Genomic DNA, 18405 nt, shown 5'->3' on the forward strand with positions numbered 1-18405 from the left:
AGGAGAGAGCGTGTAGCTCGCTGATTGGCTGGCTCGTCGTTCAGAGTGCAGTGGGCAGTGCGAAGAAATCGCAGAGGGCTACACAACGCCGTGCATGCGCTACACCCCGACCCTGTGCACCCCGGGGCGGCACGTACCGGAGACCGGGGCTCGCTCACAGCGTGCTGCTGCACCTCCATACTGCCTGACTTCTCCACCGCTGCCTGGAGTCACAGTGCCGGCATACTATTGTCTATGAGAATCTCAGCACTTGCTTGTGTGATCTCACATGGAAAACGGAACTGACTATCTGCACCTGTGAATACGGAGATGGAGTTTGCATGTGGACACGGAGTAGTCCTCTAGACTGCACTTTTACACCCCAGGATGCGTGCACGGATCGTATAGACTTGGATGCACTCAGGGTCTAACTTCTATTGATCTACTACAGTACTTGCTGCTGCCACTAGCTGATCTCAGGAGACTTGGACTGGGTTGACCTGTACTTTATTGCAGTTGGCTCTGTCTACATACATAGCAGCATGTGGAGGGAAGACTATGTAGCATTTTGTTTTTCTTGTCTTTGAGGTGGATTTCGTTTTCTTCAACTACTGCTTTGAAAGCCACATGGACCCTGATGGAGCCCCGGGCAGGATACCTGGAAATAGCCGGCATTCAGATGGGCTACCTACATGTTGGAGGCCGGCAACTCTTTGCACTTTCGGAAGTACTCAGTGGCCCGCTGAAAGGTGTTCCGCGGGGGCGTGTCTGTCGGCGTATGGAAAGGCTGCATATTCAGAGCCGGCGTTGTGACATACGGGAGCTCCGTGCCCTGAAGGCTCTTAGATCTGTCCCAAGTCGAGCTGTGCAATGTTGTCTTATATCCCGAGAGGATCTCCATGTTCTTTGTAATTCATCATGGGGGCCAAATACTGTGATTTCTAAAGAATGGATGCAACTTGATGGAAACGCACCTGAAACGCCGCAAAAGGAGTGTGTGCCCTCCAGGATGAGAGCCACGTTCCCAGCTGAGCTCGTGGATATATTTCCAAGTGCCCCACATAGCCCAGCTACCTCAGTGGGCTACTCCAGCCCCTCAGACTGTACTATTTACCTGACGAGTTCCTCGGACACAGAATCTGACAGCAGCGGCGATGTTTATAGGTCAGTGGAGATTAATAAAATAAGTCGACAAATAATAACGCGGAGCCGTGACTGCAGCGCTCTGAACGAACCAGTTAAGGAGACACAAACTGATCTGCGGGTTAGTAGCCCGGCGCTTCCCCAGGAATCCCAAACTAAAGAATCTTCTGAGGATAAAAAGTGTGTGACACAAGAATGTGGACAGTCTCCTAAAATAGCAGAGGACAATGAAGAAGAGGCATCTCTGCCGCCAGAGGAGAAGGCTCATGATGTGGTTTCCCAGCCCATAGAACCAGATCCCAGGGTACAACAGTTTGATAGGCTGGTCCGGCAATCTAAACTGTGGTGTTATGCCAGGGGCTTCAGAACAGACTTGAGAGACATGCACCCTGCCATTACACGAAAATGTAGCAAATCCCCTGGAGCCAAAAAGCTAGGGAGGCCTAAAGGCAAAGGACTACTAAAGAAGAAGAAAAAAATGGACAGAAACGCCATTGGACGGAAGTCTGCCTCTACCCCTCATGCACCTGTTAGACCGCCATTTAGCTTTTTGGGGAATTTTCCAGCACCCCCCTCTCTTGTGGTGGGAGAGGATGGGGAATTGTGTCCTGCTTATACTCTAAAAACAAATGACCAGAAAGCCGTGCCTAGAACTCACCCTGTCTGGTGCTGGCACCAAGGAGGAAATGCAGTCCCTTTACCTCCTAGTCTGAAATTTAGGACATTCCCCACCGGTCATCTGTGATTTGGAAGGAAATAAAATGTTACTCAAGCCAAGGGTGACAACCTCCTAAGATCACAGTCTCTTGGTTATATAGTAATTGTCTTGCCCATTGGCATGACTGCCATCCTTAAGTAATAGAAATGGCCAATAAGAAGCACAACATGCCATTACTTGGATCAGTTTGAGTTTAGGTTGGAGTAGGTGGTGTTCCTTCTCTAGCAATGACCTTGCCTTCATCCACCATAGCACGCAATCAAAACTATATGTAGTATTATTATTTTTTAATACCATATGGAGGTGAGGTGCTTTTTGGTTTACTCTTTGTTTTTTTGAATTTCAACTATGGTGCTATTATTGCCTAGGGTAAATATTTTGGAGAACAAAGTATTTTTGTAACTTTTTATTTTATTTTATTTGAAATGTGTTGTATGCTGTTTATTGGCTTTTGGTTTTCATTTTGACTTTTTTTTTTTCTGTTACTTTTGGGATTTTTTTTTTTTTCCTTTTAGAAATGACCCTGTTGTAAAACCAAAATAATTTTTTTTTACAATTTCCGCCTATTAGAAAAAGTATAAACATACCAAAGTAATTTTTGTCTACTAGATAGAAGTTTCCTGGGGGCTTGAGAAAACCGGACATGTGGCAGGGAGATACCGCAGAATAGATGGAGGTAGACACATAAAGAAGGATGGTTATAGGTTGATGGAAAATGAAGAGGTGGGAGATGATGGAAAAAGAGAGACGGAGGGGGTGTGGGGAAATTGAAAGGAAATAAAATAGCTTTTTCTTTTTGCTTATGTCAGTGAGATATTTATCATGACATTTTTACATCTATCATTTTCAGAGGCCCAGGATATATAGTGGTATATATTATGCCATCTGATTCTAGTACTGTAGTAACTAACCATACATTTAATTCTTGCAGGAAGGCATTTAGAGGTTATCATCCAATGCCTGACCCTGTCCCAAACTTTTGTTAACCCTGTAAGTGATCCCACAGAAGTGGTATGCAACCTGTTGTTGGCAACTTGTAGAAGATCCAGTGTGCTCTGTTGCACCCAGCAGTGCATGCTGGGTCTTGTAGTTCTAGCTCAGGTAGATGGCTATAGAAAAGAGAGCGATTTTAAGAATTGTAAATAGTGTTTGTACTTACAGGGTTAACTGAAGCAGCATTCATAGCCAATGTATACCTCTGTGAGTGCACTGGGGTCAGCTCCCTAATCTGATTATTGTTTGCAGGTGAAAACAGACGTTCACACAAGGACTTCTAGTCTGGCTACAATGGGAAGACATTGAAATAAAGTTATAAAACAAATAGATGGGGGTTAGATTACAATCTGGCAGAGAGATCATGTATGCGGATCACTGAACGGGTCTCAGGGAATGGTTACGATAGTAATGGGTTAATTTAATATTGTGAAATTTCCTGCAACTGTGTTTTTTTTTATTTAACTAGACAGAAGCGGTTTGATTTTCATGCAAATGAGTAAGGCAAGGGTTAATGTAGACTTGACCCATGTGGGTCAGGCACAAAACCAAATCCACACAGGAGACGCAACCCGCCCTCCCTACTCCCCCGGCCCCCCGCACCCCCTGTAAAGGAGGCCTGTAGTGATGCATCAAAGGGGCATCTCGCTTGAGATCTTGTGCCAACCCCTGCTCCATACTAACCGGAATCTTTCAGTAAGTGGCTATTTACATCTAAATGAGATCCTATTAAAGGGAGTGGGGAGAGGTGGGGGATGTGTAGCCAGGCCCCATCCTGGAAGATTTCCTAAAACACAGTCCCACATACCATTCTGGTATTCCCACATTGCCCCCATACGTTTACTCATCTCCGATGATCTATAAGTTGCCTTGACACCCAAGTTTATTGTCATTGTATTTATTTGTGATTCTGCGGTAAATACACACAGATGTAAAAATAAAATAGAACGTTTTCTGATTTCTGTTGTTCAATATGAAAGCCAAACTGGTCAATAAACATAAATCTTGAAGGTAAAGTATTGTTTATTTTTTTTTGTATATATTTATTATGATTTCTTGTTTTTATGTATTTTGCTGCAACATCAATTATTGTAATTCTAATATGACAAATAGTTCCATACAAAGTAGACGGGATTCCATTGGCGGCTGATTCTCCCTTTCTAACTATTTCTCCATCTGTTGACCCAATCAATTAAAGATCTATTTCATTTCCAGCTTTTGCACACATGGGCCCATGTACGAAGCCATAATAGGGCTGCCATAGAGGTGCATAAGCCAATTACTTGCACCTCCGATTTCATACAATCGTTTCAGTATGAAAAAATTGTGCCTGCTTTCCCTGGATTCTGTATGCACAGAGTTATTCACCCCTTCAAGCAATATCTCAGTACACATGAAAAATATCTCAGTACACACAGAGTCAGATGGAAGCTGTGCAGCTCTGTACCTGTGTGTATGAGCCCTAAGAGTTTATTCTGAATTCTCATATTTATTTTTATAAACCAAATGAGGCTAGCATGATAGAAAATAATAATAAAAAAATCTCTACATTTGCATACATTCTATTGTTCCCTGTCATCAGCCTTTTCAGGTTCGGGTGAAGCTTACTGTAGTGGTATTTAGAGGGGTTTTCTCGCAAAGCACATTGATCACCCATCCAAAGAATAGGTGATAAAGGTATGGTCGCTGGAGGACCCACCACTGGTACCCCCGCCGATCGCTAGAATTCTGATTGGAGCGGCAGTCCTACATGTGCGCTACCGCTCCATTCAATGACTATGGGAATGACGGTAACAGCTGAGCGCTGCATCGGGCTGGCTTCGACAGTCCAATAGACATGGATGGAGTGGCAGGGCACACGCGAGATTGCCGCTTCATTCTAAGTCTTTGTCACTGCGTTCACTGTGAGAAGGAGCAGGGGTTGGGACCCACATTAGTGATCGGTGGGGTTCCAGTGGTGTGGCCCCAGCGATCATACATTTATCCTCTATTTATTTGAATAGGTGATAAATCTGCTTAGTGGGAAAACTGGGAAGTCCAAAAAGATGTCTCGGCCCTTTATCACTATTTTATGTTATGTTTCTAGGTCTTGGACCCCCTAGAAATATTTGCATACATATTTGTGAGTGATATTAGCAACTCTTTTTAGATAAGCTGCACTTTTTGCTTTAATAAGGTGGAGATATTTGGATCAAAGACATTGATGACATATCGCTAGATTATGGCACTAATATCTGATCAATGGGGGTTCCCCCATGATCACTAGAATGCAGTGGCAGCAGCGCTAAGAAAGAACCGTGCCACTTTGTCTCCTGTCGGCTCTGCTGGACTTTTAATGGATGGCCGCATGTATAGACGGGATAGTCAATGGACATTCATATAGCCATCTGGAAAAAACAGCTGGCAGGTGGGGGTAAAAATGATCAGACCCCTTCCAATCAGTCAGCAGTGGCATAACCTAGGGATATGCCACCAATGTCTATGATGAGAAACCCCCTTTAAAGAGGATTACCACCCAAAACATAAAATTTGACAATTATTTGGCTATCACTTCTGATTTACTAAGTTTGGATAATTGTTATAATGTCTTTGCTTTTTTGTAATGGCGGTTCACACTACCGTTCAGAGCCTCCGTCGGCAGTTCTGTTATATTTGGGCCTCTCCACATGAGCGTTTGCCTTCCGTCTGGCCTTTCCGTTCATCTATTCCGTCAAACTGAAAGTATTGTTTCCGTTTGCAATACCATTGATTTCAATGGTATGTTTTTGGTTTCCGTTTGTGTCCGTTCAGCTAGGTTTCCGTTTTTTTCATGGAAACAATAGCCTAAACTGAAACCAAAAAAATACTAATGAAATCAACGGTATTGCAAACTCAAGCGATACCTTCTGTTTGTCTTTCCGTTCCTCTGATGGAACAGATGAACGGAAGGCAAACGCACATGGGAACAGGCCCGAATACTGCAGTGTGCATGAAGCCGGACTCCATATTTTGCAATGTAGATTTGCAGATATCTATTTAGAATTCAATATATGAAGCTCATATTTTATTTTTAACAGATATACATGGCAATGTATGGGCAATTACTGACGTATAAGGGCTTGTCCACACGTAACGGATTTGCTGCGTATTTTCCGTCCAGAGTTGCGGATGGAAAATACGCAGTGGAATAAAGTAGCAGCAAAGTGGGTGTGATTTAACAAATGCCATCCATATACTGCAGAAAAATTCCAACCATAAATTCACCTGCAGCGCGTAATTTTTATTCCGCAGCATGTTGAATATTGATGCGGAAAGTGGACTGATTTTCATGCATTTTTTCCCCCATAGAAATCAATGAGGAACAATGATTCCGCAGCAAACTACAATGTACTGTATACATTTCTGCGGAAACGCTGCAGAATTTCTTGCAGGGGTGGAAATGACATCACAGGAAGAAGAAACATCACCATCGTACACAGCCCTTGAAAAAACTGCAGCAAACATCTGCGCTATTCCGCAGTAACTGCTAGTCCACATGTGGCGTAAATACTGCGGATTTTCCGCAAACTATCTCGTTGCGGAAAATCCACAGCATAATACATTAGCAGAGGGGTGGATGAGATTTTAAGAAATCTCATTCACACGCTGGGTACGTGATATGCAGAGATTCCGCACACAAATTGACCTGCGGTGTGTTTTTTTAAGCAACAGCTTAATTGTGGTTGCGGAATCGCCGGTATTTTGTTGCGGGTATTCCCCATTGAATTCAATAGGGGATCTAAAACCCACAACAAACAATCAGACATCTCGATCTGTGTTGGATTCCCCAAACTTTTTTTAAAAAAAATACAGATCTGTTAATCAAAACTAAAAAAAAAAATGTACCCCAACGATAGCCCAAGTAAAATAGGAGCAGAGCTCTGGATCATGTCACATTATAAATGGTAGGATATTTTTAGAGTGAAAACAAACGTGCTGTCTTTGATCACTAAATACTGATATACGTTCGCTGACGTGCAATGTTCTTTGTCATTCTGTGATAACATGCTTGTTAGTTGGGGAGGGGGCTTCACACTGGATTCTTGAAAGCTGTAGTACCGTCTATTTATACAAGATAATGACATAGTCCTGAATCAGTCACAAATATATAAAAGCTCCCATTATCGTGAGGTTTATTTTCATTTACTATGTAAACATTTGTGTTATTGTTTTCTTTTATCAGCCTTGCCAATCTCTAAGTTGTGTATGTGACAAATACATTAGATCTTTTCTTCAGGCCCCCTTCAATTGCGCTGGGTTTACATTGAGCAAAGTTTCCTGTCGAGCCGATAATTATCTGGACATCGGTCTGTGATCAGTTCCCATTCTAACAATATAGGTCCCTGCGGTGTATGCGCCCTGTGCTGTGGCATTAGGAGTCTGTTTTGACGCTATACTATAGAGGGTCTCCACATATGGCACCGTATTACGGAGGTATTCTCCCGTAGAAGTAAGCCTTGGGCATGAGGCCTAAAAGGGTTATTCCCATCTAAGGCTTCGTTCACATCTGCGCTAGGACCCCGTTCCGACGTTCTGTTGGAGCTTTCCATTGGAACGGAGCCCTGACAGACACAAATGGAAACCATAGGTTTCCATTTCCATCACCATTGATTTCAATGGTGACGGATCCGGTGCCAATGGTTTCCGTTTGTCTTCGTTGTGAAAGGTTTCCGTCGTTTTGAAGGAATCATAGCGTAGTCGGAATGGAGCCCTAGCACAGATGTGAACGAAGCCTTAGACGTTTATGGCATTTTCACAGCCCTGGGACTTGCACCTATCTCCAGAACAGATGTCACCTGAACCCCGTCATGTCTGGTGAGGTGGCCGCTGCATCCAGACAGGGAAAAAATTGAGAGGTGTCCCGCTCGTTCAGTTTAACTACCGGAGGAATCATGTGCACGGCCATCTCTCTATAAATTCTGGTTGTGGCGGCAATTTATTTTATTGATTTTACATCTGAATATGACCCGTTTTGGAAATACGTAGGTGCGGGTGCCAGAGCTGGGACCTACATCTGTCAGACATATATGGCATATCCCGTGGCTATGTAATGCAAGAACATGGCACTCAGGTTTACTGTGAAGTAAATATATTTTATTATGCAATCCACTCATATATTATGATAGTTTTCGGCCACATTAGGTCTTCATCAGATAATTCTATATAAAACAGAACAAAAAAAAATGAGTACATAACACTTTTATGTCACATAATCATGTATAAAGTAATGTACACCAAAAATCTGCGTTATCAAAAGATCATATAGCTATAAGGGATGAGTGAATACAAATCGAGCATCACCATAGAAAATGTTATAAATCACGTACAATGTATATTAATTGTGACCTACATCTTTACTATTTCCAATCCAATGGCCAGAGAAATGCAAAAAGTAATCTTAGTTCTATCATAAATTGAAGCAGATTTGTCTACACGTTTTGATCTGTATGAGAAACTGAAGTATAAGAAAGAACAATATATTTTGGAGGGTACCCCAAATGTATAATATAAGGAGCACAAAAACAGTCATCTTAGGGTATGTGCACACGACCTCTTTTCAGTCGTAATGGACGCGTTTTACGCCTCGAATTACGCCTGAAAAGACGTCTCCAATACGTCGGCAAACATCTGCCCATTGCTTGCAATAGGTTTTACGATGTTCTGTGCAGACGACATGTCATTTTACACGTCGCTGTCAAAAGACGGCGCGTAAAATTACGGCCGTGTCAAAGAAGTGCAGGACACTTCTTGGGGCGTAATTGGAGCCATTTTTCATTGACCCCAATGAAAACCAGCTCCAATTACGTCCGTAAAAGACGCCGCAAAAAACGCGAGTACATTCAAAAACGTCTGAAATTCAGGAGCTGTTTTCTCCTGAAAACAGCTCCATAATTTCAGACGTATTTGGCGTTGTCGTGTGAACATACCCTTACCGGATTGCTCAGGAACAAAATATAATGACCAAATCTCTAGGACTCGGTATAACGCTCCCCTACACAACGTCCGCTGCTGTGTTAAATGGCGCCAAGTCAAACATGAATACAGCGTGTATTTAAGGAGTTTTAACCTCACGTGACCAAAGGCGCTGCTGACACGCAGCGTCTTGCAGTAAACCAATCATGTGACCTTGCCAAAGTGAGGCTTGGATGTATAATTCCATCACCTGTATCAGGTGGATCACATGATAATCATATGCTTTGTGTTAAATAACAAAATATATAGGGGAAAAGGGATGTGGAAAAGAGGGCTAGAAGTTGAGATACTCAATCTCTATTAAAAGAACGGCTGTGGTAATTATGGGTTACCATAGAGGGATACGGTGAACGATCCCTTGTAGAACACCCTATAAATTATCAGATCCCACTTCGCATTAGATGGTATATAAAGCTTTATAGAGAAATGCATTGGAATAGAGAGGGATAGTGAGTTGAACAAGTCTGAAATAAATACAGGTGTTGAACATTGCTGGAGTGGGTAATGGCAACACTAGTAACAAATGCAGAGCATTGGGTAAACAAGGGGCAAGAAAGTATCAATTCAGACTTCCTTCAAAAAGACACACTATGGATGTGATACAAACACGCACACTTGTGTCTTGTTGGAAAAAATTGTTGCTCTTTTACATGAAGCTAGAACATGGCCGTAATTTGTGGGTTACACTTGAAACTGGCACAAAGATAGTAGAGCCAATGCTGTGGTATTAGAGGTTCTCCTATCATGTTTTATTCCTAGCAGACTCATCAGTGTCTGCCTAGATTTCAGGCATTGATCACAGTGAGCCAAGTTATGGAGAAGCAAACCAGAACTTCAGCAGTAATATGAGTCTCTCCCACAGGCAGAAATCACAGCAATTCAGCTGTTGTATCGGAGGAGCGGCGGTTACGGCCCTCTCTCCCCACACGATCACTGCGAGCGGGCGTGCACATCATCAGCTGCAGTTTATGCAGTATATGCACCCGACATACATCATGGCTCTGGCTTTCAGAGTAGCGTAACTTCTTGCTAGTCTGGTGTGATTATCCCTCTATGCAAATGCTGTGAATTAAGCAGAGCGGGGTCACTATGGTTCAAAGCTACGAGCATGTATCCCTATCCCACGACTAAGCTGTCCCTAACCTACAGCCTGGTTTGTCCCGACGCGCGTTTCGTTGACGTCAGTCAGCTTCTTCTAGGGGCCAGGCAAAGGATTTCCAATCAAGGGCTATTTTACATGTGACTCTTCATATGTTGTATATGTTGTGAAGTGTCCATGCGGTCTCGTATATGTTGGGGAGACTATCAGATGCAAAAATTTGATGTTACCATTGCCTCATCATTTTCACACCTTGGGTTATAATGTAGCCCAACTAAAGTTTCAAGTATTAGAACAAGTATCCGTTCCTAAGAGAGGGGGTGATCATACGAAGAAATTGAAAATGAGAGAAGCTTTCTGGATGGATCCATACGATGCAATCGTTGGAACCTAAAGGTTTAAATAGAGAGTATGATTTGCATAGTTTCATTTGAGTGGTATCTACTTGGGTACTTTGGACTATAACGCTGACCAATCAGCATCATACACTTCTCTTCATTCATGTCCAGCTTAATCCACAGCACAGCGTGATCCCGCGAGATCACGCTGTGCTGTCACTCCCGTAGTTCCTTCACACAAGTGACGGGAGAATGACCGGACATCACCTCCAGCCTGGAGGCGATGTCTCTAACACAAAACCTGTCCTTGTTGCTCCTAGCAACCAATCACAGCTCAGCTTTCATTTCTAGTACAATGCAAATTGCACTGTGATTAGTTGCTGAATTTCCTGATCTGGATTCACTGCTTCATAGTAAATGTAATACTTTTTATATGACAAAATGATCGGTTCTAGTTTGCGAAATGAATCACCTCATACCTAAAAGATTTGAGTCATCCCCTATGCATGCTGGGAAGATGATCGCCCCACTTTAAGTGTAAACAGGAGTCTTAGCAAACTGAACAATATGACTTGGTGTATACGTCTTTCGCCTTTGTCTCCCAAATTAACATGTTTCTTTTCTTTGTACACATCTCAAGACGATATCCTGAGATGAGTTACCTGTCTGGGTCTATTCAAATACATTGTGCATTCCTGCAGCTGTTTTGCAGATTTCCAGCAGACATGTTCGCTTATTTATGAGCTATTCCAGGAGAACCCATAGATCGTAGCTACAGATGTAGGGTTGAATACTGAGGACAGTCATATGTACTGTTCATCCTGATACTCCTGGTTCATGAACGGAATGCCAAAACTGTAGTAAAGACTCTGCAACAGTATCTAACTGGATTTATATACCAGGTCTGTAGAAAATTGGATGACAAACCCTTATGGGCATTGTAATGGCTGCTAGTGTTGTCACCCATCTATTTAACATGTACAATTACTGAGAAATGACTGATGACGTCACACCGGAGGACTTCTATGAACAGATATTTTAGGGGGAAGAGCTCCAGTTAACGGTGGTTTTCTAGCCCCTTTAGGTCGCAGCTATTTTAGGCATTCCAAAAGCCATAACTTGGACACTAGCCACTAGCGCTACTCTCGGCAGTCATTGTTGACCCCGACGATCGTGGTGAGGCGGAACGGGGACTCAGGACCCCCATTCTAGTGATCAGTAGGGGCCCACCAGTGGGGGTCCCAGTGATCATACATTTATCACCGACGCTGTAGATAGGAGATAAATGTTTTTAGTAGGTAAAAAACCCTTTAAGACCGCAATTAAGGCGTGTGGCTATTTGCGCGCATGGGTTAAAATGTATGACCTAAGTTACACCTTTACTGGACAATGTGCCCCATATATATATATATATATATATATATATATATATACACCACCGTTCAAAAGTTTAGGGTCACTTAGAAATTTCCTTATTTTTGAAAGAAAAGCACAGTTTTTTTCAATGAAGATAACATTAAATTAATCTGGAATACACTCTATACATTGTTAATGTGCTAAATGACTATTCTAGCTGCAAACGTCTGGTTTTTAATGCAATATCTACATAGGTGTATAGAGGCCCATTTCCAGCAACCATCACTCCCGTGTTCTAATGGTACATTGTGTTTGCTAACTGTGTTAGAAGGCTAATGGATGATTAGAAAACACTTGAAAACCCTTGTGCAATTATGTTCGCACCGCTGTAAACAGATTTGCTGTTTAGAGGAGCTATAACACTGACCTTCTTTTTGAGCTAGTTGAGAATCTGGAGCATTACATTTGTGGGTTCGATTAAACTCTCAAAATGGCTAGAAAAAGAGAGCTTTCATGTGAAACTCGACAGTCTATTCTTGTTCTTAGAAATGAAGGCTATTCCATGCGAGAAATTGCCAAGAAACTGAAGATTTCCTACAACGGTGTGTACTACTCCCTTCAGAGGACAGCACAAACAGGCTCTAACCAGAGTAGAAAGAGAAGTGGGAGGCCCCGCTGCACAACTGAGCAACAAGACAAGTACATTAGAGTCTCTAGTTTGAGAAATAGACGCCTCACAGGTCCTCAACTGGCAGCTTCATTAAATAGTACCCGCAAAACGCCAGTGTCAACGTCTACAGTGAAGAGACGACTCCGGGATGCTGGCCTTCAGGGCAGAGTGGCAAAAAAAAAGCCATATCTGAGACTGGCTAATAAAAGGAAAAGATTAATATGGGCAAAAGCACACAGACATTGGACAGAGGAAGATTGGAAAAAAGTGTTATGGACAGACGAAACGAAGTTTGAGGTGTTTGGATCACACAGAAGAACATTTGTGAGACGCAGAACAACTGAAAAGATGCTGGAAGAGTGCCTGATGCCATCTGTAAAGCATGGTGGAGGTAATGTGATGGTCTGGGGTTGCTTTGGTGCTGGTAAAGTGGGAGATTTGTACAAGGTTAAAGGGATTTTGAATAAGGAAGGCTATCACTCCATTTTGCAACGCCATGCCATACCCTGTGGACAGCGCTTGATTGGAGCCAATTTCATCCTACAACAGGACAATGACCCAAAGCACACCTCCAAATTATGCAAGAACTATTTAGGGAAGAAGCAGGCAGCTGGTATTCTATCTGTAATGGAGTGGCCAGCGCAGTCACCAGATCTCAACCCCATAGAGCTGTTGTGGGAGCAGCTTGACCGTATGGTACGCAAGAAGTGCCCATCAAGCCAATCCAACTTGTGGGAGGGGCTTCTGGAAGTATGGGGTGAAATTTCTCCCGATTACCTCAGCAAATTAACACCTAGAATGCCAAAGGTCTGCAATGCTGTAATTGCTGCAAATGGAGCATTCCAAGACGAAAGCAAAGTTGGAAGGAGAAAATTATTATTTCAAATAAAAATCATTATTTCTAACCTTGTCAATGTCTTGACTATATTTTCTATTCATTTTGCAACTCATTTGATAAACATAAGTGTGAGTTTTCATGGAAAACAGAAAATTGTCTGGGTGACCCCAAACTTTTGAACGGTAGTGTACCTGTATATTGCAATCTAAGTGTGTGTGTGTGTGTGTGTGTGTGTGTGTGTATGTGTATGTGTATATATATATATATATATATATATATATATAGTATTATGTTGCAATATAAAGTTGGTATAGTGCTATTTTTAAGTCAATGAAAGCATATATATATATATATATATATATATATATATATATATATATGCTGGTGCCGTTACTTTGTTCTATGGTTTCTGTATATATATTATATAATTACACTATATAATCTCTAATTATGGATATTGGGATACAACACGCTCTCTTGTTTGAGTTGCGATATGTATGTATGTGTGTGTATATATATATATATATTAAACTGTATGTATATATTGAAAGCGGCAATGTGTCTTCTGCATTATAAGTGTAACATGTTCTTATCGATGTACAGGCTTTTTCTAAGTGATCCTCTTTGTTTCTGCAGGTTTTTTTTCTTCCCGTCCCTACCCCCTTGCCCACCCCCATAAGCATTTAATCCTGGATCAATAGCAAGAGCTTTCATTTACTAGCCCACAGGCAAATCCTCTTTTGTAAATTACATGTGTTTTTTATTTTGCCGTGAATTTCCTCTCTCCCTGGAACCAGCCTCAGACATTTGGTGACTTTTTTTTTTCTAATAAACAGGATTGGAATTTCAGACTCGGACTAAAATCACCGGTTTTAACAAAACATTTACAACTACCGGTAGTAGAATTCTGGTTATTGTATGCAAATCTACTAAAGTACAGAGACCGAAAATGAGATCCAACTCCTCAGCTGTCTGGCCAAGAGGACAGAGTGCCCCATGGGTGGGGAGATTTATATAGATTAGGTTAGCAATTTGAAATGGGACACCTGTAAAAAGAGAAAAAAGTTGAGTACAGCTGCATGTAAAAACGGCAAACATAAGACATCTAAAAAGTTCTATGTATGATTATTACAGTTATCTGACAGATCGCTACATTTTCCATTCTAGTAAAAAAAAAAGGTAAACGTAAAAAAGTTTAGTATTTCTTTTATACATTAAGATTAATGGAGTACAAAATCTGTTTCACCTTTTGAGTTCAAAGGAAAAAAAAATGGTAGAAAAACTAGTTTGAAACACTGATGCACTTTAGTTATTCAATCTGTTTGGTTTTAACTGTGTTTTTATTGAAAATTTTTCAACAATATACATATAACTTAGAGCAGCATGAAGGGCCATGCAATTCACATAGTAAGACAGTAACTTTCAATAGACAGACAAAACATCTGGGAAAAAACACAGGGGTTTAAGGGGGTGAGGAGGGGGGGGATAGTCGGAGCTCCACCTACCACCTAATCTTGAGTTCCCTGTATCCAATACTTGTCCCACGGGTCCCACACCACTTTGAACCTGTCCAGTTCATTGTCAATAGAGGCCGTCATATGCTCCATTGTACGTATTTCCCTAATTCTAGTTACTAAGTCGATGTGGGAGGGAGGGGTTGTCTGTCTCCATTTCCATGCTATCAACGTCTTAGCGGCTGTAAGAAAGTGTCGAAAGAGTCGAGCTGGTGATTTCCCCAAAGACCTAGGGGGAACATTTAGGAGGTAATGAAGAGGGTCTAAGGGAATATCCTGCTGCAACACCGCCAATGCCAAGTTCTTAACTTCCAACCAATACTGTTGTACCAGTGAACAGCTCCAGAAAATATGGAACAGATCACCTCTCTGACCTCTACATCGCCAGCAATCCGACGGAATACCCGGATTGAAGCTATGCAGAAAGGCAGGGGTATGGTACCAAAACATAAGGATTTTATATTGGTTTTCCTTATATGCAGTGCAGATGGAGGTTTTAGCTGCTTGCGACCAAATAATCTGCCACAATGAGAGCGGGATGGATTTATTCAGTAAGGCCTCCCACTTCAACATGTATCTATGCCCAGGCGGAGGGGAACCCTCCGGGGATAGCAATAATGCATAAATGGCTGAGATAAGCCCCCTAGTGGTGGTAGCATACCGACATAACCTTTCGAAGCTTGTAGGTGCAGTAACCCGCGTGGATCTAAAAGTTTGCTGCATGTAATGTCTAACCTGAAGATAGTGAAAGAACGCAGCGGAGGGAATATTATGATGTTTTTGAAAGTATGAAAACGGGTGAAGCTCTTGCGTGTGGGGATCAACCATATCAGCCAGGTGAAATACCTAAATTCCCGTCCACAATCGGACTATTCGGGAGGTAGTGCCCCCCGGGATAGTGGGAGTGTAGAGTACCGAAGTCAAGGGCGGGCAACCCGATGCCAAATGGAAGCGGTTTTTACAGGTTTCCCACACCTCCCTTTGAAATCTCATGGGACCCAATAAAGATGCAGTCGGCATTACTAGTGGGTCACCCCATAACAGGGAGTTTGGGTGGACCGGGGCCATCCATAGCTTCTCTATTTCGGTCCATTTATTGTACGCCCTTAAAGACACCCAGCTGGGTATGCGACGGAGGTGTGCCGCCCAGTAGTACTTCACCACATCAGGGACCGATAGCCCACCCGCAGTTCGACCCGATAATAAAACTGATTTCGGAATTCGATGTCTGCCGGAGTGCCATATGAACCTGAGGATAGAAGACTGCATAGCCCGCAATTCCTTCATAGGTACTGCTACCGGCAAAGTCTCAAAGTAGTACAGTAATTTAGGGAGCAAGGTCATTTTGACCGCTGCTATGCGCCCAAAAAATGACATGGGAAGAGGATCCCACCTGGCCATTAGCTGACGTAGCTCTACAAACAGAGAGGGGAAATTAGCCTTGTAAACCGACGTATAGGAGGGAGTGAGTTGAACTCCTAAATAAGTCAGGGAGGTTTCCTTCCAGTTGTAGGTGTAGTTGTGTTTGAGTAGCTGGAGCTCCTGGTGTGGAACATTAAGAGGGAGCGCTTCCGTTTTAGATGTATTAGTTTTATATCCTGACAGCCTCCCATACCTACGGAGAACTGTAGTAAGGTTAGGGAGGGAGGTATGAGGTTTAGTGATAGTCAAGAGGACGTCATCTGCAAACAGGGAAACCTTAAACTCTTTATCTTGTATCTGGACCCCCGCTATATCCCTGGATTTCCGTATTTGAGCTGCTAAAGGTTCTATGCATAGCACAAATAAAAGTGGGGATAGGGGACACCCCTGACGTGTACCATTCCAGATTTGAAACGGAGGGGAGGTGGAGTGTGGGAGTTTAATTGCCGCTGTTGGTTTGGAGTAGAGACCACGCAGTGCTGTCAAATAAGGGCCCGAAATCCCAAATGAATTTAGAGTTTCGAACATAAATGGCCATCCCAAGCGGTCAAACGCCTTCTCTGCATCTAGACTAAGAAGGATCGCCGATTCCTTTTGCTTTTGGAGGGCATCAATGAGGTCAAGGGCCCTTCGTGTGTTGTCTCCTCCTTGCCTAAGAGGCACAAAGCCCACTTGGTCTTTGTGAATCAAAGAAGGGAGCCAAACATTGAGTCTATTAGCTAGAAGACGGGTGAAAATTTTTAGATCCGAATTCAGAAGGGCTATGGGTCTGTAATTGGAGCACTCTGCGTGGTCTCTACCCGGTTTAGGGATCAGCGTGATATGAGAATGCAGGAATGTTTGAGGGATGGGAGAACCCTGTAGGAATTCATTAAATAACGAAGCCATCCGTGGAACCAAGATCTCTGCAAAGGTCTTATAATACCCATATGTAAAGCCATCTGGTCCAGGGGCCTTACCACTAGGGAGGTCCTTCAATATATCAAACAATTCTTCCGCAGAGATCGGGGCATTCAGGGATGAAAGCTCCTCATCTTTCAGTTTAGGGAGAGCACAGGAAGAGAGATATGCTTGCAGCGTTTCCCTCCGACGAGCCGGATCAGGTGGTAAGGTATTTGGCAGGTGGTATAAGGATTTATAATAGTCATGAAAAAGTGTAGCTATCGTGTCTGGGTGATGCTGGAGTATGCCCGCCTTATCCCGAACCGCCTGTGGAGTACGAACAGTCGCCTGATCCCGCAATAGTCTGGCCAGAAGCGAGTGCGCCTTATTACCTTTGTCGTAATATTTCCTTTTTGTGTATAGTAATGACTTTTCTACCCCCTTCATAGCTAAGTCCTTGAGTTGTGCTCTAGCCTCTATCAATTTCCGTAGTGTCGGGACCGCCGGTTTAATCCCCATTTCTCTCTCCAACTTAGTAATTGTCCGATGGAGAGCCACCCGCTTGGCCCGAGAGTCTCTTTTCAATCTAGATCCCATTACTATGCATTGCCCTCTCATCACCGCCTTATGCGCCTCCCAAAGAGTGGATACTGAAGGAACCGATCCCTCATTAAGTGCATAAAATTCCCGCATATGCCCGGCCAGGCTGTCCCTAAGAGAAGGGGACTTAATCAAAGTTTCGTTTAAGCGCCAATGACATACTCTCGTATTTGGTTTCCCTATCTGTAGGGACACAGAAACTGGTGCGTGATCTGACCAAGAGATGGGGTCTATATTCGCCCCCTGGAGCGCACGGAGGGCAGGGACATTACCAAAAAAGTAATCTAAGCGTGTATGAGTGCTGTGCGTATGGGAGAAGAAGGTATAGGACCTATCACCTGGGTGATCCACTCGCCACAAATCATAGAGCTGGTGCTCTCTAATTAGTTGCCTAAAACGTGTAGAAAGTCCTGTAAGGGTGGGCGTCGGAGTAGCGTGTGTAAGAGAGACCCTATCCATGGACGTGGAGAACGGGACATTAAAATCTCCTCCCACCAGCCATGCCCCCCTAGGAAGCTTCTGGAGTTTAGAAAGGAGTCTACGTAGGAATGGAATCTGTGCGGTATTAGGAGAGTAAACGTTACATAAAACGATGGGCTGTCCAAGCAAAGTCCCCTCTATTATAACATATCTGCCTTTCGGATCTAGATGTGAGGTGTGAACTTGTATGGGGCAGGAAGCTGCTATCAAAATGGCCACCCCCTCCCTTTTGCGACCTGACGAGGCAGAGTACACAGCAGGATACGCCCCTCGGGCAAATTGGAAAGTTCCGGATGAATCTAAGTGTGTTTCCTGCAGAAAAGCAACTTCCGCTCCAAGCAATTTCAACTCCCTGAGAAGCAAGCGTCTCTTCACATTGGAG

The 18405-nt window shown here is 43.1% G+C and overlaps 2 protein-coding genes across 4 annotated transcripts in view; both read left to right on the top strand.

Annotated features, from left to right (window-relative positions):
• SRCIN1 (SRC kinase signaling inhibitor 1) overlaps nucleotides 1–18405 on the top strand; it is a 330976-nt gene that overhangs the window by 12063 nt on the left and 300508 nt on the right. The gene's annotated exons all lie outside the window — the stretch shown is intronic.
• On the top strand, nucleotides 87–3838 carry EPOP (elongin BC and polycomb repressive complex 2 associated protein). The gene has a single exon (XM_075846879.1). The coding sequence runs from the start codon at nucleotides 617–619 to the stop codon at nucleotides 1865–1867; it is 1251 nt and encodes a 416-aa protein (XP_075702994.1). The 5' UTR covers nucleotides 87–616; the 3' UTR covers nucleotides 1868–3838.

This window comes from Rhinoderma darwinii, chromosome 13 (genome assembly GCF_050947455.1).
Source record: "Rhinoderma darwinii isolate aRhiDar2 chromosome 13, aRhiDar2.hap1, whole genome shotgun sequence".
NCBI lineage: Eukaryota > Metazoa > Chordata > Amphibia > Anura > Rhinodermatidae > Rhinoderma > Rhinoderma darwinii.

What these genes read in the sequence shown, in the direction of transcription:
- EPOP (XM_075846879.1), top strand. Translation starts at nt 617, where the DNA reads ATGGAGCCCCGGGCAGGATACCTGGAAATAGCCGGCATTCAGATGGGC.